Source organism: Leptopilina heterotoma, unplaced genomic scaffold, assembly GCF_015476425.1.
Source record: "Leptopilina heterotoma isolate Lh14 unplaced genomic scaffold, ASM1547642v1 Lhet_165, whole genome shotgun sequence".
Taxonomy (NCBI): domain Eukaryota; kingdom Metazoa; phylum Arthropoda; class Insecta; order Hymenoptera; family Figitidae; genus Leptopilina; species Leptopilina heterotoma.
In genome coordinates, this window is record NW_025110881.1 from 133,345 (window position 1) to 156,832 (window position 23,488).

The 23,488-nt window shown below is 27.4% G+C and overlaps 2 protein-coding genes across 2 annotated transcripts; one reads left to right on the plus strand and one right to left on the minus strand.

Annotated features, from left to right (window-relative positions):
* Positions 1–18,369: 18,369 nt before the first annotated feature.
* LOC122499086 lies at positions 18,370–20,304 on the plus strand. Its single transcript, XM_043607163.1, has one exon. It carries the CDS (start codon positions 18,370–18,372, stop codon positions 20,302–20,304), a length of 1,935 nt encoding a protein of 644 aa, XP_043463098.1.
* A 597-nt stretch (positions 20,305–20,901) lies between these two features.
* Positions 20,902–22,622, minus strand: LOC122499087. Its single transcript, XM_043607164.1, has 5 exons — positions 22,126–22,622; positions 21,886–22,037; positions 21,607–21,805; positions 21,321–21,527; positions 20,902–21,234 (listed from the first exon to the last, which is right to left on the minus strand). The coding sequence occupies exons 1-5, from the start codon at positions 22,138–22,140 to the stop codon at positions 20,902–20,904; spliced, it is 906 nt and encodes a 301-aa protein (XP_043463099.1). The 5' UTR covers positions 22,141–22,622.
* Between the last annotated feature and the right edge of the window lie 866 nt (positions 22,623–23,488).

Genomic DNA, 23,488 nt, shown 5'->3' on the forward strand with positions numbered 1-23,488 from the left:
ACTTGATAAGAGCAACAACTTTGAGGAAGAAGAAGAACTTAATTATGAAAATTTGACAAATAAATTTATTCAATTATTGAATAAAAACAGGAAAAGTTTTTTAGACATTGTTTATAGAGTACGTAAGCTTCATAATGGTTCTTTTATTATTGGTGATACACCAGTTGATTTAGAAGGTCTACATATTCAACTTGCTGGAAAGAAAAAATATTTAAAAACTGCTGGGTTGATTGAACTTTTATTTAAACAAAGACCTAATCATGCATTAATAAGTCCAGATGATTTGGAAAATTATAAAGAAATTCTTGTAGCTACAAATGCACACCGAAAAAATTATAGTTCCAGTGGACTTGTAAACGTAACCAGGAATTCTAAATACACTGATGTCATTTCAAAACTTTTTAAGGGAACACCAAAAAAGGGTAGTGGTGTTTTAAAGAGGAAGAAGAATCTTGGAAAGAAATTACCTCAATTTATGATTTCAAATAAACAATTTGAACCAGACTACATCTATTGGGATGATCCAAATGAACTAGTTGACCGATTACGCCTGCTAGTAGCATCACAACAAGCTGGTAATCCAAGCCATAATAATAAAATTATGTCAATCATCGAAAAACTACGTGAGACTCGCATTATATATTAGAAGAGTACAAACAAATAGAGCTTAGTATTAAAATGAGCATTGATGTGTTTGGACATATCTTGTCACGGCCTCTTGCAAGTCGTGGACTTCCTGGACCTTCTGGAATTGGTTTTAAGATTACTCCAAGTGAACAATACGATATTGATAACAAAAGACTTTGCAACGTTCAAGACGCTGAAGAGCAACAAGACGCTGTAAATTTAATACTTGCACAGAGAATTATTAAAAACGAGATAAAAACAGTTTTTCAAATTACATCTTCTTTAAGATCAGCTATTGATGATTTGAATCTTTATATCCGAATTATCGAGGATAGAGTAAACGAAAAACTTAAAGAAATTGAATCACAGCAAAATTACATTATCAAAGAGGCTAAATTTATATAACAGTGATGGATGATCAAAAATTAACAGTTGTATCTGAACTGCATAAACAAGCTAGAAAAAATTATCTTCGTCGAAAAGTTCAAATGCGTGGTATAGATGAATCCTGGCAAGCCGATTTGGTTGAAATGATACCTTATTCTTATTCTAATAAAGGTTTTAAATACATGCTCACAGTTATAGACATATTTTCCAAACATGCCTGGGCTGTAGCTGTGAAGAGTAAGAACGGAAAGGATATTTCTTTGGCCATGAAAACTATTCTCAAACAAGGCCGAATTCCCAAAAATTTGCATACTGATAGAGGCAAAGAATTTTACAATTCTGAATTTAAGAGTTTAATGCAAGAATTTAACATTAATCTCTATTCTACCTATAGTAATTTGAAAGCCTCAATTGTTAAAAGATTTAACCGCACTCTAAAAAATATGATGTGGCCTGAATTCAACTTACAAGGCAATTATAAATGGATTAATCTTTTACTAATTCTCATGTCAAAGTACAATAATAAAAAACATCGTACTATTGGTATGAAACCCAAAGATGTCACCGTAGAAGATACAAGAGAACTGCTGAGACGTATCCGTAAACTGCGTAGAATTCCGCTGAAAAGATCAAAATTCAAAGTTGGAGACAGAGTGCGAGTTAGCAAATTTAAAAATATCTTTGAAAAAAGATATACTTCCAACTGGACAACGGAAATATTCACCGTGGATAAAGTTAAATCAACAAAACCAGTTACATACAAGCTGAAAGATTATCAAAATCAACCCATCGAAGGTGGTTTCTATGAAGAAGAATTGCTGAAAGTCCAATATCCAGATGTTTACCTCGTAGAAAAAGTTCTCAAGACTCGTGGTAATGATGTATACGTGAAATGGCTTGGATTCGATAGCTCACACAATAGTTGGATAAAAAAATCTGATATGTAATATAGTTAAAGTATAGTTAAAATAAGATAAAGTAAAGTTAAAATAAGTTAAATTAACATTAAATTAACGATAAAAAAAGTTAAAATAAGTTAAAGTAAAGTTAAAATTAGTTAAAATAAGTTAAAAAAAGTTAAAATAAGTTAAAATATAGTTAAAATAAATTCATGTAACTAGATTAAGGTTTATTTAAAATAAAGAAGACATAAAATAAAATGAACATCTTTTATTCAAACAACCAATTCCTTTCTCTCTCTCCTTATTAGCAATTTTTTTTCTATCTTTTTCTATTTTTTGTCTATCTTTCTTCTTCTTCCATAATGTCTACAATTTTACAGTGTCCCCATGCATTTGGTGCTGTTTGCTAACAAATATCTCTTGTCATCGTAAGGACTTAGTGCAATCTTTCTTTGTTTTAATGATTAAAAAAATAAATTTTTATTTAATAAATAATAAATTTTTTTTTTATTGTATTTCAAAGTCCAATCGGACTTTGTGAAGTTTTGACCTGATTGAATACTGCGTTCTACGTTGCATTTCAACATTTTGTAAACAATAAACATAATCGTCAAAATTAATATTTTTCTTTACAACGACGTACTTTACACCTTTAGCCTTTTTTATGAAATCTTTCTCTTCAACTTGCACACTATACATTTTGCTCCGCAAGCCAACAAATTCTGTTACAATTTTTCCGTTGCACTCTTCCTTCATCATTCCTCAAATTTTTTTGTTGGCTTGCGGAATGCCGTAAACGTTATTTACAGGGAAATCGGAAGTATCAAATTTATGAATGTCTTCTTTTATGTCTGCATATACATCAGAGCATTTAATTTCATAAATTAGGCTCTCAGTGTCAGTATACAACAATTTCAAATTTTTTTCATCATACTTTTTTAGCATATAATCATAGTGGAAGTCGTAGATTAAAGTTTTTGAAACATCTAAAACTGCCAAGCCAACATTAAGTGGTTTGTTCATAAAAATCTCCATTTTCCTAAGTTCTACAGCAACTAAATTTTCATTAAAGATGGTCCTGCTGTGGAAATCAAGTTTTGCTATAAGGGCTTCAGCTCCATATCTACCCTCTCACTTTGTCACAAGTTTAATTTCCACATGTTTCCGCACGTTCTCCATTGTTTTGCCAAATACTGCATTATTCATTAATTTAAACAAGTTTTTCTCAAATTCATTACTGGCGTTTGTTCTTCGCGTGGTATTAAAGTCAATGTAACTTTTAAGCCAAGTAGATTGTTTGAATGTTAAGATGCGATGAATGTGAATTAAAACTAAACCGTTGTCAATAGCTTGTTTTAAGGCACGATAATGGAGAACGTGCTTTCGTTTTGGTAGGAGGGTAGTAAGGAGCTTTTGATCTTTTGATCCTGGCGGCTTTGAGCAATCTGGGCAAAAGGGAAAATCACTATGTTTATCATGAAGTTGATCTGGATAATCCAAATCAACTTCAAGGATGTACCCAATTGGATCATCATCTGAAAAATTAAAATCGAAATCATTATCAAAATTTTCTTCCCACTCAAAGCCGCCATAGAGTAGAGATTGAACCATGGCCCAACCATACAAGTTATTTGCGTCAAAGTACATGATATAAGATGTTTCCTCACTCTCATTGTAATTCTCCATATAAGGGTTATTTGCTTTCGCGTACCGATTTGTGCACTGACTCACCCCACCTCTTATTCCACGTTCGATAAACATTACCATGTCAATGTCTGTGAGGAGTTCCAATCTTATATTCGTGTACTTTAGCATGGCATCCCATGTCAATCCTGGCGTTGTATAATAATGTGCGGGATCAAGACCGTATGAAATTAAACACTGATTTCTGAAATTTTCGAAGACATCTGTAAGTAACAATATATCAGTTTGCATATACTAATACACGTAATCACCTAGATTTTGACAACCAAACTCACTCCATACTTTCTGCGCATGTACATAATCTTCATCAGAAACATTCGAATCATTCAATGTACTATAGAATTTTTCTTTCGGTGGCAACTGTGTTTCATCGAGTTTTTCCCCAGTGTCAATATACTCGTAGGGGAATACCCCTTTACGCGTTAACAATTTAATTTTTTCATTACTGTAATTTGAAAAGACTGAGTTTACAATTTTATATTCATTATGATAGGATGCTAACTTATCCAATGATGATGTCATAAATTTAAATGAGTCGATGAAATAGAACTTCAAAAAACTACCTTTTACATTTTTAGTAAAACCAATATACTTTTCCTTATTTATAAGAAGCAGATTAACATTAACATCAAATGATGTAGCAATAGCTTCAATAATAAAATGAGCGTCGTAGCCACTAAGATTATGAAAAACAACTGGTATGGTCTGCGACTCGTGATAGTTAATGTTACAATCTTGATGTGCGGTAATATACCGTTTGCACCACTGGACAAATGTACCACCGGAAGTGACGTCATGTTTTTGTCGAGAAAAATGTCTGTTGTTAAATCTTCCGAGAGATGGCGCTAGTGGTTTTTTTAGTGGGTATATTCTTGAAGGAATTGTTGAGTGTCAAGTGAAATGAGTGAAATACAAAAATACAATTTCGCTTTCTTTAATGTGAAGTGTAAATTAAATTAAAAAATGAATTAATTAGTTAATTAATTATCTAATTAATTAATTAAATTAATTAATTAATTGAATTAAATAATTAAGTGTTCAGTTGCGGAGATTGTGGATAACATTTTTGAGGTTAGTTGATGTTTTTATTTTATATTAATAATAAATAATAATAATAATAATAGTTTAAAGAAATGTCGAAATTTTTTTTAATAACTAATTTATGAAACATTTTATTTTTAAATCGTTTTTATTTATATTTTTTCTTTGGAATAATTTAATAATAAGATTTCTTGATATTTTTAAAAGCTCTTTATTTTTATAGAATTATTTTTTATTTTAAATAAATAATGAGATTATTTGTTATTTGTTATTTGAGAATTATTTGTTGTATTACTTAATTTTACTTACCTAATTATAAAATAATTGCATTTATTTTTAATTTAAAAAGTACATAACTTTTTTTAAAAACAAATAAAATATAATTTATTAACAATTGTAAGATTTAATATAATTATATTTTCTAATTTGAATTTTACTTAATTAATTTTTTAAATTGTCTAACGTAAAACAGTTTTTCTGAATTCACGTTCAGACTTTTAAAAATTATAAAACTTCTTACAAAGTGTCAAGAATTACGAAAGTTTATAAAAATGATTACAATTTTTATTTTATAATTAATAGTATTTATTAAAAAACAGTAATATTTAAGAAAATAATATTTTTTTTGTTAACGTAATAAATAAAAAATCAGGCTTCGAACTCATCTACTAAAATATACAATTTACTCCTTTTCTGTCAAATTGCTGACACACAAAGCTTCTTTTTCACAGATTATATTATTTAAAATTCTCTAATAATTGAAAAAAAATTATTCTTAATCAATTTTTTGTAATTCAATTAAAACGAGATTTTTTTAATCCCCAAATTTTAATTTTTCGATAGCTACTTCTCACTACTAATTTCAGTCTTAAAGCTAGTTTTTGCTACTTTTTTAAAAGCAATTGTTGAGTGCGAAGCCTAAATAAGTAGTAATTTATTAATTATTTGACAATGGTATTAAATTATAATATCCTACAAATATTTCATTATTTTAATCTCTTAAAATATGTTACTTTTTTTTTCTTTCAGATTCTGATCAATGTGAAGCCGACGATGACAATTTAACCAAAATTTGTAACATTATTCGTCAATAAAATTTTTTTTTTTTAAAAGAAAACCTTATTTACTCCTTTATTATTGCGAAATTAATATCTATCCCACCTCACAAAAATAAAAAAAAATAAAAAAAAACAATAACCAATAAGAAATTATTTTTTTACAAAAGTAAAAATCATACTTTCTCAACAATTGTAACTTGAGATTAATTATTGTTCATTAAAATAATTGTTCTTTTTATAAATAATGTTAACTAATTTTATTTCATTACATGAGATTAAATATTGACATACTTACATCACTGGAAATTTTTTTAAAGAGAGTTTTTAAAGTTCAAACAATTACAAATTGCGTAATTCTCTCATGGAATAATTATAGATAAATCATAAAGTAAGTATAAAAATTGTAATAAAATTAAGAATATGAATTTATTGTCAATTTTCTCTATTAGATAAGACGAAATTTTAAACTAATTAAATCTCTCGAATGTGTTGTAAAGAAAAGTTTTAATATTTAAACAATTACAACATACAATTCTGGCATGGAATAAACAAAAAACAAATTATAAAGTAAGTATAGAAATTATATAAAAAATAAACAATAAAAATTTTTTTGCCAAATTTTGCTCCATTAGATGATATGAATTTTTTATGATTGATTTTTGATTTTATTTAATTCTGGTGAAAGGTGATTAAATTAAGAAAGTAAAATATATATTAAAATATATTTATTAGATTCGACATGTGTGCATATTAGTACGGTCGACATTCAACTAACTAACCTCACGTCTATATTCACGTTCAGTGCAGCCAACCATACATAGAAATAATTATATTGCCAACCTAGTATATTTCAATAAATTCATAATCAACGATAGTGCAAATGTTTATATTACAAATCTAACCATAATTAGTGTTCACACTATTTAACGATGTGTGCTTTTGATAATTAAAACTGTTTGGTTATAATGCATTACACATTACACATTAAGTTATAGACAGCTTTTAATATAAAATAAATATTTTTATCTACTCCAAATTTAAATTTGACAATTCAATTTAGTTAAGAAATATCCCATGAAATAATTTTTATTATAAACCTAAATTTAATTATTGTTTATGCCAATAAACAATTTTTGTTTTTATTAATAAAAGTATTTAGTTTTGCACCATTAACAATCCTAAGATTTTCTAAAAAAAATTTTTACATTCTATGAACTTAGCCAGAAAAAAATACCAAATTCTAAGTTTTTAAAGACAGGAAATTTTTTTCTTGATCAACTAAAGTTTTTATAGTTTCGTATCAAGTATTAAAATATTTCTCAAAAGGTTTGAGGAGGGAGCAAAGAAATCAGGAAATTTACGGAAAAAATTTTGACATTCGATGAACTTAGCCAGAAAAAAAGTACAAAATTCTAAATTTTTAAAGACAGGAAATTTTTTTCTCGGTCAACCAAAGTTTTTCTACTTTCGTATCTAGTATTAAAAGATTTCTCAAAAGGTTTGAGGAGGGAGCAAAAAAATCCTGAAATTTTTGGAAAAAATTTTGATATTTGATTAACTTAGCCAGAAAAAAAGTACAAAATTCTGATTTTCAAAAGACAGAAAATTTTTTTTTGAGCAACCAAAGTTTTTCTACTTTCGTATCTAGTATTTAAAGATTTCTCAAAAGGTTTGAGGAGGGAGCAAACAAATGCAAAGATTTTTGGAAAAATTTTTAACGTTCAAAGAACTTTGACCAAAAAAATAGAAAAATTGCAAATTTTTAAAGACAGGAAATTTTTTTTTAGTCAACTAAAGTTTTTCTAGTTTCCTTTCAAGGAAAAAAACATTTTTTAAAAGGTTTGAGGAAGGAGCAGACAAATCCAAAGATTTTTCGAAAAAATTTTAACGTTCAATGAAATTAGCAAAAAAATAGGAAAATTCAAAATTTTTAAAGACAGGAAATTTTTTTCTTTATCAACTAAAGTTTTTCTAGTCTCCTTTCAAGAACAAAAACATTTTTCAACAGGTTTGAGGAGAGAGCAAAAAAATCCAAAGATTTTCTGAAAAAATTTTGACATTCGATGAAATTAGCCAAAAAAAATAGGAAAATTCAAAATTTATAAAGACAGGAAATTTTTTTTTAGTCAACTAAAGATTTTCTAGTTTCCTTTCAAGGAGAAAAACATTTTTAAAAAGGTTTAAGGAAGGAGCAGACAAATCCAAAGATTTTTCGAAAAAATTTTAACATTCAATGAAATTAGCAAAAAAAATAGGAAAATTCAAAATTTTTAAAGACAGGAAATTTTTTTCTTTATCAACTAAAGTTTTTCTAGTCTCCTTTCAAGAACAAAAACATTTTTCAACAGGTTTGAGGAGAGAGCAAAAAAATCCAAAGATTTTCTGAAAAAATTTTGACATTCGATGAAATTAGCCAAAAAAATAGGAAAATTCAAAATTTATAAAGACAGGAAATTTTTTTTTAGTCAACTAAAGATTTTCTAGTTTCCTTTCAAGAAGAAAAACATTTTTAAAAAGGTTTGAGGAGAGAGCAGACAAATCCAAAGATTTTCTGAAAAAATTTTGACATTCGATGAAATTAGCCAAAAAAAATGGGAAAATTCAAAATTTTTAAAGACAGGAAATTTTTTTCTTAGTCAACTAAACTTTTTCTAGTTCCCTTTCAAGGAAAAAAACATTTTTAAAAAGGTTTAAGGAGGAAGCAAACAATTTCAAAGATCTTCTGAAAAAATTTTGACATTCGATGAAATTAACCAAAAAAAATAGGAAAATTCAAAATTTTTTAAGACAGGAAATTTCTTTCTTAGTCAACTTAAGTATTTCTAGTTTCCTTTCAAGGAGAAAAACATTTTTAAAAAGGTTTGAGGAAAGAGCAAAGAAATTTAAAGATTTTCAAAAAAATTTTGCCATCGATGAAATTAGCAAAAAGAAATTGGAAAATTCAAAATCTTTAAAGACAGGAATTTTTTTTCTTAGTCAACTAAAGTTTTTCTAGTTTCCTTTCAAGGAGAAAAACATTTTTAAAAAGGTTTGAGGAGGGAGCATACAAATCCAAAGATTTTCTGAAAAAAATTTTGAAGTTCGAAGAAACTTAGATCAAAAAAATAGGAAAATGGCAAATTTTTAAAGACAGGAAATTTTTTTCTTTGTCAACTAAAGTATTTCTAGTTTCCTTTCAAGGAGAAAAACATTTTTAAAAAGGTTTAAGGAGGGAGCAAACAATTTCAAAGATTTTCTGAAAAAATTTTGACATTCAATGAAATTAGCCAAAAAAATAGGAAAATTCAAAATTTTCAAAGACAAGAAATTTTTTTCTTCATCAACTAAAGTTTTTATAGTTTTGTATCAAGTATTAAAAAATTTTTAAAAGGTTTAAGGAGGGAGCAAAGAAATCCGGAAATTTTCGGAAAAAATATTGACATTTGATTAACTTAGCCAGATTTTTTTATTTATTTTTTTTTGTATTTTTTTGTAATTTTTTTATTTTTTTTTTTGTATTTTTTTTGCATTTTTTTTGTATTTTTTTTTTTTGTATTTCTTTTTTAAACCTTTTTAAAAATGTTTTTCTCCTTGAAAGGAAACTAGAAAAACTTTAGTTGACTAAGAAAAAAATTTCCTGTCTTTAAAAATTTTGAATTTTCCTTTTTTTTTGGCTAATTTTTTCTAAAATCTTTGGATTTGTTTGCTCTCCCTTCTCAAACCTTTTTAAAAATGTTTTTCTTCTTGAAAGGAAACTATAAAAACTTTAGTTGACTAAAAAAAAAATTCCTGTCTCTAAAGATTTTGAATTTTCCATTTTTTTCTGGCTAAGTTCATCGAATGTCAAAATTTTTTCAGAAAATCTTTGGATTTTTTTGCTCCCTCCTCAAACCTGTTGAAAAATGTTTTTGTTCTTGAAAGGAGACTAGAAAAACTTTAGTTGATAAAGAAAAAAATTTCCTGTCTTTAAAAATTTTGAATTTTCCTATTTTTTTTTTGCTAATTTCATTGAACGTCAAAATTTTTTCCAAAAATCTTTGGATTTCTTTGCTCCCTTTTCAAACCTTTTGAGAAATCTTTTAATACTAGATACGAAAGTAGAAAAACTTTAGTTGCCTGAGAAAAAAATTTCCTGTCTTTAGAAAATTAGAATTTTGTATTTTTTTTCTGGCTAAGTTCATTGAATGTCAATATTTTTTTCGAAAATTTCCGGATTTCTTTGCTCCCTCCTCGAACCTTTTGAGAAATGTTTCAATACTTGATACGAAAGTAGAAAAACTTTATTTGACCGAGAGAAAAATTTCCTGTCTTCAAAAAATTAGAATTTTGTATTTTTTTCCTGTCTAAATTTATTGAATGTCAAAATTTTTTCCAAAAATTTCAGGATTTCTTTGCTTCTTCTTCAAAACTTTTAAGAAATCTATCAATACTTGATACGAAAGTAGAAAAACTTTAGTTGACCGAGAAAAAAATTTCATGTCTTTAAAAAATTAGAATTTTGTATTTTTTTCTGGCTAAGTTCATTGAATGTCAAAATATTTTCCGAAAATTTCCGGATTTCTTTGCTTCCTCCTGAAACCTTTTGAGAAATCTTTGAATACTTGACACGAAAGTAGAGAAACTTTAGTTGACCGAGAAAAAAATTTCCTGTCTTTAAAAATTTAGAATTTTGTAATTTTTTTCTGGCTAAGTTCATCGATGGCAAAATTTATTCAGAAAATCTTTAAATTTCTTTGCTCCCTCCTCAAACCTTTTTAAAAATGTTTTTCTTCTTAAAAGGAAACTAGAAAAACTTTAGTTGACTAAGAAAAAAAATTTCCTGTTTTTAAAAATTTTTAATTTTCCTATTTTATTTTTGATAATTTTATCGAATGTCAAAATTATTTCCAAAAATCTTTGGATTTGTTTGCTCCCTTCTCAAACCTTTTGAAAAATGTTTTCGTTCTTAAAAGGACACTAGAAAAACTTTAGTCGACTAAGAAAAAAATTTCCTGTCTTTAAAAATTTTGAATTTTCCTATTTTTTTTGGATAATTTTATCGAATGTCAAAATTTTTTCCAAAAATCTTTGGATTTTTTTGCTCCCTTCTCAAACCTATTAAAAAATGTTTTTGTTCTTGAAGGGAGACTAGAAAAACTTTAGTTGATAAAGAAAAAAATTTCCTGTCTTTAAAAATTTTGAATTTTCCTATTTTTTTGGATAACACTGGTCGACACTAAAAATTATTCAAAGATCGGACAAGGATATTCTTATAGGATTTTCATCGCTGAACACGAATCTGACCTCCAAAAGTGCCCATCACGTCGAGAATTTGAGAAAAATGGACTCAAAGTCTCAAAAAACCCTGTTTTTGGCCTTTTTTTATCACGTCTAGAGAATGATGCCGAGGTGCTAGAAATCTCTAATTAGTCTTAAATTAAAGCTTGAACTGTCAACTATAAGAATCAAATCAAAAAAGCTCTGAATCAATCAAAAATTTTCATATAGCACAACTTTTTCATATGCGCGCGCACTCTACTTGCACTCATAGAGCGGTACACAATGGCACACTTACTTATTCATTTTATTTGCGCTATTTTTTGTTACTTATCATTTTTGAGGTCGCTGTAAGTTGCTGATTAAATGTAAGGTCGTTTCAGTCGAATCCATCAATTTTAAAAATTTTATGTCCGCCATTTTGAAACCGCCATTTTGAATTTTTTAATAACGACCTCACATTCAATCAGCAACGTTCAGCGACCCCAAAAATGATAAATAACTATAAATAGCGCAAATAAAATGAATAAGTAAGTGTGCCATTGTGTACCGCTCTATGAGTGCAAGTAGAGTGCGCGCGCATATGAAAAAGTTGTGCTATATGAAAATTTTTGATTGATTCAGAGCTTTTTTGATTTGTTTCTTATAGTTGACATTTCAAGCTTTAATTTAAGACTAATTAAAGATTTCTAGCACCTCGGCATCATTCTCTACACGTGATAAAAAAAGGCCAAAAACAGGGTTTTTTGAGACTTTGAGTCCATTTTTCTCAAAATCTCGACGTGATGGGCACTTTTGGAGGTCAGATTCGTGTTCAGCGATGAAAATCCTATAAGAATATCCTTGTCCTATCTTTGAATCAGAAAAAAAGTTATTTTTTGTCGACCAGTGTAATTTTATCGAATGTCAAAATTTTTTCAGAAAATCTTTGAAATTGTTTGCTCCCTCCTCAAACCTTTTTAAAAATGTTTTTCTCCTTGAAAGGGAACTAGAAAAAGTTTAGTTGACTAAGAAAAAAATTTCCTGTCTTAAAAAATTTGCCATTTTCCTATTTTTTTGGCCTCAGATTCTTCGAACGTCAAAATTTTTTCCGAAAATCTTTGGATTTGTTTGCTCCCTTCTTAAACCTTGTTAAAAATGTTTTTCTCCTTGAAAGGAAACTAGAAAAACTTTAGTTGACTAAGAAAAAAATTTCCTGTCTTTAAAAATTTGCCATTTTCCTATTTTTTTGGTCTCAGTTTCTTCGAACGTCAAAATTTTTTCTGAAAATCTTTGGATTTGTTTGCTCTCTCCTTAAACCTTGTTAAAAATGTTTTTCTCCTTGAAAGGAAACTAGAAAAACTTTAGTTGACTAAGAAAAAAATTTCCTGTCTTTAAAAATTTGCAATTTTCCTATTTTTTTGGTCAAAGTTCCTTTGAACGTCAAAATTTTTTCCAACAATCTTTGCATTTCTTTGCTCCCTCCTCAAACCTTTTGAGAAATCTTTCAATACTTGATACGAAAGTAGAAAAACTTTAGTTGACCGAGAAAAACATTTCCTGTCTTTAAAAATTTAGAATTTTGTACTTTTTTCTGGCTAAGTTCATCGAATGTCAAAATTTTTTCCGAAAATTTCCGGATTTCTTTGCTCTCTCCTCAAACCTTTTGAGAAATATTTTAATACTTGATACGAAACTATAAAAACTTTAGTTGATCGAGAAAAAAATTTCCTGTCTTTAAAAACTTAGAATTTTGTATTTTTTTTCTGGCTAAGTTCATAGAATGTAAAAATTTTTTTTAGAAAATCTTAGGATTTCTAATGGTGCAAAACCAAATACTTTTATTAATAAAAACAAAAATTGTTTATTGGCATAAACAATAATTAAATTTAGGTTTATAATAAAAATTATTTCACGGGATATTTCTTAACTAAATTGAATTGTCAAATTTAAATTTGGAGTAGATAAAAATATTTATTTTATATTAAAAGCTGCCTATAACTTAATGTGTAATGTGTAATGCATTATAACCAAACAGTTTTAATTATCAAAAGCACACATCTTTAAATAGTGTGAACACTAATTATGGTTAGATTTGTAATATAAACATTTGCACTATCGTTGATTATGAATTAAATAAAATCAAAAATCAATCATAAAAAATTCATATCATCTAATGGAGCAAAATTTGGCAAAAAAATTTTTATTGTTTATTTTTTATATAATTTCTATACTAACTTTATAATTTGTTTATGTTTATTCCATGCCAGAATTGTATGTTGTAATTGTTTAAATATTAAAACTTTTCTTTACAACACATTCAAGAGATTTAATTAGTTTCAAATTTCGTCTTATCTAATAGAGAAAATTGACAATAAATTCATATTCTTAATTTTATTACAATTTTTATACTTACTTTATGATTTATCTATAATTATTCCATGAGAGAATTACGCAATTTGTAATTGTTTGAACTTTAAAAACTCTCTTTAAAAAAATTTCCAGTGATGTAAGTATGTCAATATTTAATCTCATGTAATGAAATAAAATTAATTAACATTATTTATAAAAAAAACAATTATTTTAATGAACAATAATTAATCTTAAGTTACAATTGTTGAGAAAATATGATTTTTACTTTTGTAAAAAAATAATTTCTTATTGGTTATTGTTTTTTTTTATTTTTTTTTATTTTTGTGAGGTGGGATAGATATTAATTTCGCAATAATAAAGGAGTAAATAAGGTTTTCTTTAAAAAAAAAAATTTTATTGACGAATAATGTTACAAATTTTGGTTAAATTGTAATCGTCGGCTTCACTTTGATTAGAATCTGAAAGAAAAAAAAGTAACATATTTTAAGAGATTAAAATAATGAAATATTTGTAGGATATTATAATTCAATACCATTGTCAAATAATTAATAAATTACTACTTATTTAGGCTTCGCACTCAACAATTGCTTTTAAAAAAGTAGCAAAAACTAGCTTTAAGACTGAAATTAGTAGTGAGAAGTAGCTATCGAAAAATTAAAATTTGGGGATTAAAAAAATCTCGTTTTAATTGAATTACAAAAAATTGATTAAGAATAATTTTTTTTCAATTATTAGAGAATTTTAAATAATATAATTTGTGAAAAAGAAGCTTTGTGTGTCAGCAATTTGACAGAAAAGGAGTAAATTGTATATTTTAGTAGATGAGTTCGAAGCCTGATTTTTTATTTATTACGTTAACAAAAAAAATATTATTTTCTTAAATATTACTGTTTTTTAATAAATACTATTAATTATAAAATAAAAATTGTAATCATTTTTATAAACTTTCGTAATTCTTGACACTTTGTAAGAAGTCTTATAATTTTTAAAAGTCTGAACGTGAATTCAGAAAAACTGTTTTATGTTAGACAATTTAAAAAATTAATTAAATAAAATTCAAATTAGAAAATATAATTATATTAAATCTTACAATTGTTAATAAATTATATTTTATTTGTTTTTAAAAAAAGTTATGTACTTTTTAAATTAAAAATAAATGCAATTATTTTATAATTAGGTAAGTAAAATTAAGTAATACAACAAATAATTCTCAAATAACAAATAACAAATAATCTCATTATTTATTTAAAATAAAAAATAATTCTATAAAAATAAAGAGCTTTTAAAAATATCAAGAAATCTTATTATTAAATTATTCCAAAGAAAAATATAAATAAAAACGATTTAAAAATAAAATGTTTCATAAATTAGTTATTAAAAAAATTTCGACATTTCTTTAAACTATTATTATTATTATTATTTATTATTAATATAAAATAAAAACATCAACTAACCTCAAAATTGTTATCCACAATCTCCGCAACTGAACACTTAATTATTTAATTCAATTAATTAATTAATTTAATTAATTTAATTAATTAATTCGATAATTAACTAACTAATTAATTCATTTTTTAATTAACTAATTAATTCATTTTTTAATTTAATTAACACTTCACATTAAAGAAAGCGAAATTGTATTTTTGTATTTCACTCATTTCACTTGACACTCAACAATTCCTTCAAGAATATACCCACTAAAAAAACCACTAGCGCCATCTCTCGGAAGATATAACAACTGACATTTTTCTCGACAAAAACATGACGTCACTTCCGGTGGTACATTTGTCCAGTGGTGCAAACGGTATATTACCTGCAGGTCCACGATACTTCCCTGTTAGATGACAATGGTCTCGCACTTTTATATCTTTATTCACGAATTTCTTTCTACAAATATGACAATTACTATCATTTCGAAATGCTGCTAGTTGGTGTGGACTTAATGTTTCCATTAGTACAGGATTCTTGAACATTAAATCTAAATTTTTAGACAAATTTTTCAACTCAGTTGAAAACCATTTAGAAGGATCTTCCTCATCCTTTGGTGATGCTTTATATGTGGATAACGAATCATCAAAAGTGCATTTTAAATAGTAGCCAATACTGAGCGGTTTATGATTTTGGAAAACTTCAGTATTGTTGGCTTGTAGTTGTGAATTCTCTGCTGGAACTAAAAGACTCTCACAATCAGCATAAATGATAAACGGCACACGCTCCTTGTTTTGGAAATTTTTAAATTCAACAAAATTTCTCCCCACTTCCGGTAGTTTAATTCTGGTGTAATTTATCTTCCTGCAAGTTTCTTCATGTTCACTAAACTTATTTTCATTTCCAAAGTAATGGAGGCAGCGATCACAGATGTATTTCTTGTTTTTCTTCTTTGATAAATCGGAACTAACAAGTCTTGATAAATCCTTTATCCAAACATAATGGTAATTAAAAAAGATGAGATTTATTTCATTTTCCTCCTCATCATCATCATCATCACTTAGATTTTCATCTATGTAGTGGTCTTCAATTCGAAGAAGATTGATGTGATTAACCTTCTTTTGAGATGAAAGATGTAGAGGTAAAACTGGAAACTTCTCACTTTTTTTGACAAGTCCATATACATTTACTGAAATGTTGTTTAGCGATTCAAATTTAAAAATGTCTTTTAGAGAAACAGGAAATTCTATTCCACTAAAATTGAGTGTATCTTCACTGTAAAAAGAAGTATCTTAATTAAGATGTTTTGTTAGTCATTTTTAAGATGTTTTTGTAGTCACTTTTGAGATACATAAAACATCTTATTCGTATCTTAATATCTTACCTCAGTAAGATACCTACAGTATCTTACCACTTTGTTGTAACACGAAGGCTCTCGTCAGATTCCTTTCGGGATTATAATTCAGAATGTGTCATATAATGTATAATATCTATAGAGCGTGTTTTCTCAAAAAAACAGCTGAGCATCCGAAGACCGAAGTGCGCGAAAGATTTGATGGGGGAATTATCATGGTTGGGAATTTAAGTAAATTTTGTTTAGATTGGTTCCTATGGCAACCAATGCCAAAATCAACGCATTCACAAAACACTTACGTAAACGTAAGGCCGCAGTCCCATGGCAGCGTTTTGCGTTGCGTTGTAATGAGAGAGAATGCAGCAAACGTATATTTGCGTCTTTTTCTCTCCCATTACGACGCAACGCAAAACGCTGTCATGGGACTCCACCCTCACGTTGCATTGCAACGTAACGTTTACGTTGCATTCAAGAGTGCTATTGTGGACTCAACTTTATTGCAGAAAGACCTATATACAGCAGAACAGTAGTATGCGCAGAACTGAAAAACGCGTTTTGCACATCGTTATACACTTAATATGTTTATGCTAGAGAGTCCTAACCTACAAAAGAATTGAAAAAGTGTCAAAAGTTTTTGTATTATGTAATAATCGTAATAATAAAAACAAAAAACATGGAGAGTTTTCAATGCTCTATGTGTTTTTTTCAAGGTGTCTCAACTTCTCTTTTGAAGAAACATATTGTCAGATTTCATCAATATGACCCGTTATTTAAAGTGCAATGCACTTATAGTGAATGTGGGGCTACTTTCAGAAAATGGAAGTCTTATAAACAGCATAGGGCAAGATTTCATCCTGAAAATCATCAACAAGTTAAGGGTTTTTCCAGTTTTTATACTTTTAATTTCTGACTATTAAATCTAATTTTAGACATTAGGGAGGAAATCATTGTATCAACAGAAGAATGGAATTGGCAAGCAGCTCAGTTTTTGATTAATATACGAGAAACATGTAAAACATCTCATGTGACGCTAGAAAAAATATGTGACGGAGTAAAAAACTTATTTGGTGTATATTCTTCGCAAATATTGGTAAGAAAGTTCTGGGATTTTTTAAGAAACATTTAATAATTAATTCTAGTACTTATAATACTAATGATTATTATTATTATTACACATAGCACTTTATTTAAATTTTTATTATCACATCCACTTAAATCATTAAATTAAGAAACTTCTGTTCTACTGAAGACAAAAAATATTTTCAAATGTATTTTTTAAAAAAGTTGAGCTTATTTATTGTTTACATATGAGAAGCAAATTTTCAAAACATGATAAATCCATTTTTAAGAAAATTGAGATAAACATAAATTTAACAGTTTAAAGAGCTCACAAATCGCCCTGTCACTGTTAAATGTTAGGAAAAAAATTTATTAACACCGAATTTTTAATTTAAAAACTTTTTGACATAACCAAGTTGACTTATAAATTTTATGTTTTTTATTAGAAAAAATTACAAAAACTTTAAAATTATTTAATTATGATAATGTTTAATTAAAAACAAAACGTCCTAAATATAAAAACATTGTTATAAAAATAAATTAATACAAATTTTTTAAATTAAAATAACTATAGTGGTTATGAGGGAAAAGTCATTTGTTTCATTTTCTCGAAATAAGAAAAAATGGATTTATCAAGTTTTGAAAACTTGCTCATATATTTTTGCCTATATATCACAGGCTTCGCACTCATTAATTGATTTAAAAAAGTATCATAAAGTAGCTTTAAGATTTAAAAAAAGTATCTATCAAAAAATTAAATTTGACGACTAAAAAACTCGTTTTAGACGATTTAATGTGAAAAAATGTAACTTATTCTGTTAATGAGTTATCATAAAAATGAATTATGTATTTACATAGTTTACAGAATTGATATTAGCTTCTTTTCATATCCTGGTAATAACTCTAATTCTAAATTTTTGTAAAAGTTAAATTATTTTTGTAAAATAAATATTTAAATACTTTTTTGATTTTAATTTTTCAAAAAAAAGTCAGAAGTATTGTTTTTGGTGGCACAAATTAAAAAAAGTATCTTAGTAACATATTTAAAAAATAGTAAATATTAGATTTTAATAAATGAATGCGAAGCCTTAAATTAATAAGCCTCATATTAATTTTAATTGAAATTGAAAGGTTATTCACAGAAACTTATGCTCCTTCAAAATTATTTGAAACTGTTAAGTCCAAATGGTATTTGGACAAGTTTTTAATCGAGGAATTTAAAATGGTATGCCCAGAGCCTCTGAAACTTGGGACATCACTTTTGTGGAAAAGAAAGGGACAAAAAATTCCTCAATTAATAGAGGTGGATGAAAAGGCCTACATTGTTCCTTTTTTAAAAAATTTGAAAAACTTACTTTTAAATGAAGAAGTTCGAAATAATATTAATAATTTTGAGCAATTAGAAGATGGAGTTCTTAGAACCGTACTGGACGGAAGTTACTACAAAGAAAATGAGTTTTTTTCTAAAACAGAGAAAGCATTGGCCATTATTTTATATTATGACGAACTTGGCGTAGCCAATCCACTAGGCAGTCATTCTAAAACTGAAAAACTTGGCATGTTTTACTTGAGTTTAGGCAATTTAGATCCTAGAATTCGTTCATCACAAAATGCAGTCCAGTTACTAGCAATAGTAAAGTCAAAACTATTGAAAAAGCACGGCCTTCAGAAATTATTACAACCGTTTATTAATGAAATAAAAATTCTAAAAACGGAAGGAATTACTATCACTGTGGATAACCAGCAAAAAACTTTCAAAGGGTCACTTTTGTTTTGTGCTGGAGATACGCCTGCTTCGGCACTTTTAGGAGGTTTTAAGGAGTCTGTCTCAGCAAATCGACCTTGTCGAAGTTGTTTAGGAACAAGCGAAGAAATACAAATACATTTTCGTGAAAATTTTTTTATGCTACGAAATATAATATCTCATGAGCAACACTTGGAAATAATAACAGAGCCAAATATTCCAAGAAATTTACACAATTTTTGGACGATTCGATATGGGATTAATTCACGATCTCCACTAACAGAAATTCTGGATGTGACTCAATGTTTACCACAAGATGGGATGCACATGTTCTCAGAAGGAATTACCGAAATATGTACCAGAGCTTTACTTCATTACAGCATTGTTCAAAAAAATCTCTTTGAAGTGTGGGAGTTGAATGATCGAATAAGTAATTTTGATTTTGGCCATTTTAAAACAAATAAACCAGGCTTAATTGAAAATGGACAACTTGCTCGGGACTCTACTTTAAAACAGAGCGCATCGCAAATGATAGGTTTAGCCCATTCTCTACCATTTTTAATTCGCGATTTGATTCAGGAAAACAACGAAATTTTTGAGCGATTGCAGTGCCATACACGTTTGTTGCAAATTATGAATGTTTGCTCTGCTTACGAAATTAATGTTGAGACAACTTACTTATTGGATCGAATGATTGCATTGTTTACAATGAAATTCAATAATTTATATCCTGGCTGGATCGTTCCAAAATTTCATTTTGTCGGACATATTACACGCTACATAAGGATGTTCGGTCCTGCGCGACAACAATGGTGTTTCCGATTTGAGCGAGTACATCAATATTTTAAAGATTTAGTACCGGTTGTTCGTAATTTCAAAAACCTGCCTCTAACTATGTCTTATCGACATCAAGCTAGACTTGCTTCTCAACTAGCTACATATTCTGGAAATGCATCAAGAAAGTTTTTAGATCAAGGCGATGAAATAACATACTCTAAAAATGTTTTATTGAGAAATTTGCCACATCAGGACTTGCTAATTAATTTCCTTGGAAATAGAAATCAAGAAACATGTACAGTTCTTCGATGTAAAAATGTGACAACATACGGGACAAAATACGAATCAGGATCGATAATTTTACTGGAATGTAATGAAGACTCACTGCCTTTGTTCGGGGAAGTTAAAGAAATTTTCGTAATCGATGATATTGTTCTTTTTGTCTATATTAAATTAGAGACATCTCATTACGAAGAAACCCTAAATGCCTATCAAATTGTAAAACCCGTTTTTATCACTCATCAAATCATCTCATTAAAAGACCAAATTTTTCCTCATACTATTCCTCAATTCAAAGATGATAATAACAAATTTGTCTTATTACTCAACCACGAGAAAACGGAATTTTATGGGTAAATTCTGCATTTTCAATAAAACCTGTGTCTATGTAATTTAAAAATTAATGACTTCCGTAAAAAAAAGTATGAAATTTATATAGAACATTTGTTTTATTCAAAAAATATTTCTTACAGATAAATTATACATATTTTTAATTGAATACGAAAATATATGTATATTTAATAATGTTTTTATGAGAAGCTTTTTTGTAACAAATCAATAAAATTTAAAAGGATTTGTCAATCTATAATGTTATTTATAATATTTAAATAATTATATTCACTTTAAATATCAATGACTAACAATAAGTATTTCAGTCAATATAATTTAAGAATCTTTCAATACGATAACAAATTAAATTTTTTTACATTTTAGACAATTCTTTCGAAATATGAAATTTTCTTTTAAAATTCTATTCATAACAATGAATTAAATAATTATATTCACTTTAAATATCAATGACTAACAATAAGTATTTCAGTCAATATAATTTAATAATTTAAGAATCTTTCAATACGATAACAAATTAAATTTTTTTACATTTTAGACAATTCTTTCGAAATGTGAAATTTTCTTTTAAAATTCTATTCATAACAATGAACAGAAAGATTACTTTTATTTCTGTTCGCTCGGCTTATTATTTTTCTTATTTTTGAATTGCATATCACGAATAAATTTTAAAATCCTGTTATTTTTTGTAATTTTTCCTGTAATTTCAAAGTCAAAGTATTCTAGTAAATTACAGTAGGCTGTTGGATAATTACAATGCCACACGTAATACGTGGCAAAAAGACACACGACGGCCCTTGAAACACTGGGTTCTTGAATTTTTACTCTAGCACCAGCTGAAACAATGAATGCTTCGGCAATACTTCCTTCAGCCGAATATAAAACTAAACGTGGAGCAGTACTATCCGATGTTAAAAGAGCTTTTGTGCTTTTTCCTGCCTGATAAAAATTATATTTTATATTTTATCATTTTTAATAAATTTGAATATAATACAATAAATAAAAAAGATTTGTGCCATTATTACCTCTTCGATTATGATGATCGATTCATTAACTTTACGATATTTACCCAGGGTTAGTTTCTCATGGACAGTTAGAAGGATTTCAACTTTTGATGTTTCGTCAAATATATTTATTTCAAAATATGATCCTAATTTTAAAATCAGTTTATCCATTGAATTGTAAAGTAATGCTTCATTTTTATCCTTTATTTGGCAAAATTCTTGCATAATCTGAAATTAAATTTTTAAATTGAAACACCTAATTTTCAAGTAAATTATCATCGTAAAATAAAGAATGTATTATTCTTACGAGCGAATGAATATTAAGTTGTGGACATTTTTCGATGATTTCCTTTATGTTTGTGGCGTCTTTTTCTATCCAAAGACGTCGAACAGAATAAGTTTCTCGAAGTAATTGTTTTACATGTAATGATTCATCTGATGAGGAGCATTTCTTCAAAGCTGCCTCAGCTTCCACTACATCTTTTTTGGAATTTAATCCTTCAGATCTATTAACAAAATTATTTTAATTTCTAATCTAAAGATAATTTTAACTCAGAAAGTAATAAACAAATTGCATAAAACTTACTGTTTCGATACTTCACTTGAACCAGGTGTATGTGTAGTACTGCAAATTACTAAAGGATGTTTTTTGGAGGGTACAGCAGATTTCATTAAGGCTTGCTTCTTTTGATATCGCCTATTGCGAATAGAAGTAGCGATTTGAGTCTTTAGAATATCCTATGAGTGGAACAATTTCACAAAAGTTAAAATATCAGAATTAATAAGAGATAAATTAAATACTTATTTTATAAACATTAATACTCACGAAATTATTCTTCATTACACCTTTAATCTCTGGAAACGTGTCAACTATTGTTTTGCAGTAATTATAGTAATCTGATTTGGTCGGATTACTATCAGTAATCGTCTCCAAATGGGTTGACCAGAAATTAATAAAAAGTAATTGATTCTGATAAACTTGATCTTCATTTTTTATTTTTTGCAGAGCAGGCGTTAAAACTGGTAGTTTTGCAGGATACCCAACATGTTTCCTACAATAATCTTTTGTAGTTAATGGATGTTTTACAATAGGTTTCTGCTCTGCACTGGAACTTGAGGCTTGTCCATTATTTTCATCAGTTACCTTAAAATGATACAAATAATATTTGACATAATAATAATAATAAGTTAAGTAATACAGCTATACAGCTAAAAATAATAGTATAATTTATCAAATTGGAAATAACTTTTTTGCAAAACAATTATCCAACAATTAATTTGTAAATAGTAGATAATTCGAAATTAAAAAATACAGCTGTTTTATTCTACTTTTGACTAGTTATATTCAAGTTTTAAGGTTAAATTTCCAATTTAAAAGCTATGTTTACTTACATGTTGTCTGCAATCTTTCAAAGTTGATGGATCCATGGATGATTTCTGCTGTGCATTCGAACTGGAGGGTTGTTCATTATTTTCATCAGTTGCCTTAAAATGATATAAGATTAAGATTAATTTATTATATATTATACTAATAGATTAATAATTTTTTTTTGTTTTTGATGATTAAGAAAAGTAATAAATGAAAAACTTACCTGCTGCTCTGCTCTGGTATTCATAACTAATTTTTCGGGTGTACCATCGATAGATGCCATGTTTATTAAAACTATATTTAAGACACTATCGTGTTCCACCTCTTCGTCCGTTTCCACGTCGCACATTTCATTAATAATTTTGTTGTGTTTTTGTACAACAGGAATTTTACTTTTAAAAATTGCTTTTAAAGCCAAGTCAGTTTCGATTGCTTTTATTAAAGCGCGTCTTATTAATTCAACGTCAGAATGACCGACTTCAGGTGAATATTTTATTATTTTGCAACGACGCTCATCTCCACTTCCCATCGTACAGAACACCCTTTTTAAAGACATTTTTCAAATTATACTACCTGATGATCTGACACTATTAAATAATAGTTAAATGCTGGCCAGTTTAACGTCTGTTACAGGGATGAGTAACTGCATCAGTAAAACGTTCGAATTGTGACAGGTCCTATATATGCGATGAAGTAGATTAAGGGTGTTTCTACAATAGCTCGAAAATGCATTTGTTATGTCTGATTGAAAGTATATTTATATTCTGCGTATAAATGTACTATAATTTTCGTATAATTTAATGATTTAATGTAAATCGAC

Bases quoted from the DNA above. Each gene is read 5' to 3' on its own strand.
- LOC122499086 (XM_043607163.1), top strand. From the start codon at position 18,370: ATGGTATGCCCAGAGCCTCTGAAACTTGGGACATCACTTTTGTGGAAA.
- LOC122499087 (XM_043607164.1), bottom strand. The intron at 21,806-21,885 runs GTAAGTTTTATG...TTTTGTTAATAG, and splicing joins TCAAGTGAAGTATCGAAACA to ATCTGAAGGATTAAATTCCA. The intron at 21,235-21,320 runs GTAATAATGGCA...AATTTTTATCAG, and splicing joins CGATCATCATAATCGAAGAG to GCAGGAAAAAGCACAAAAGC.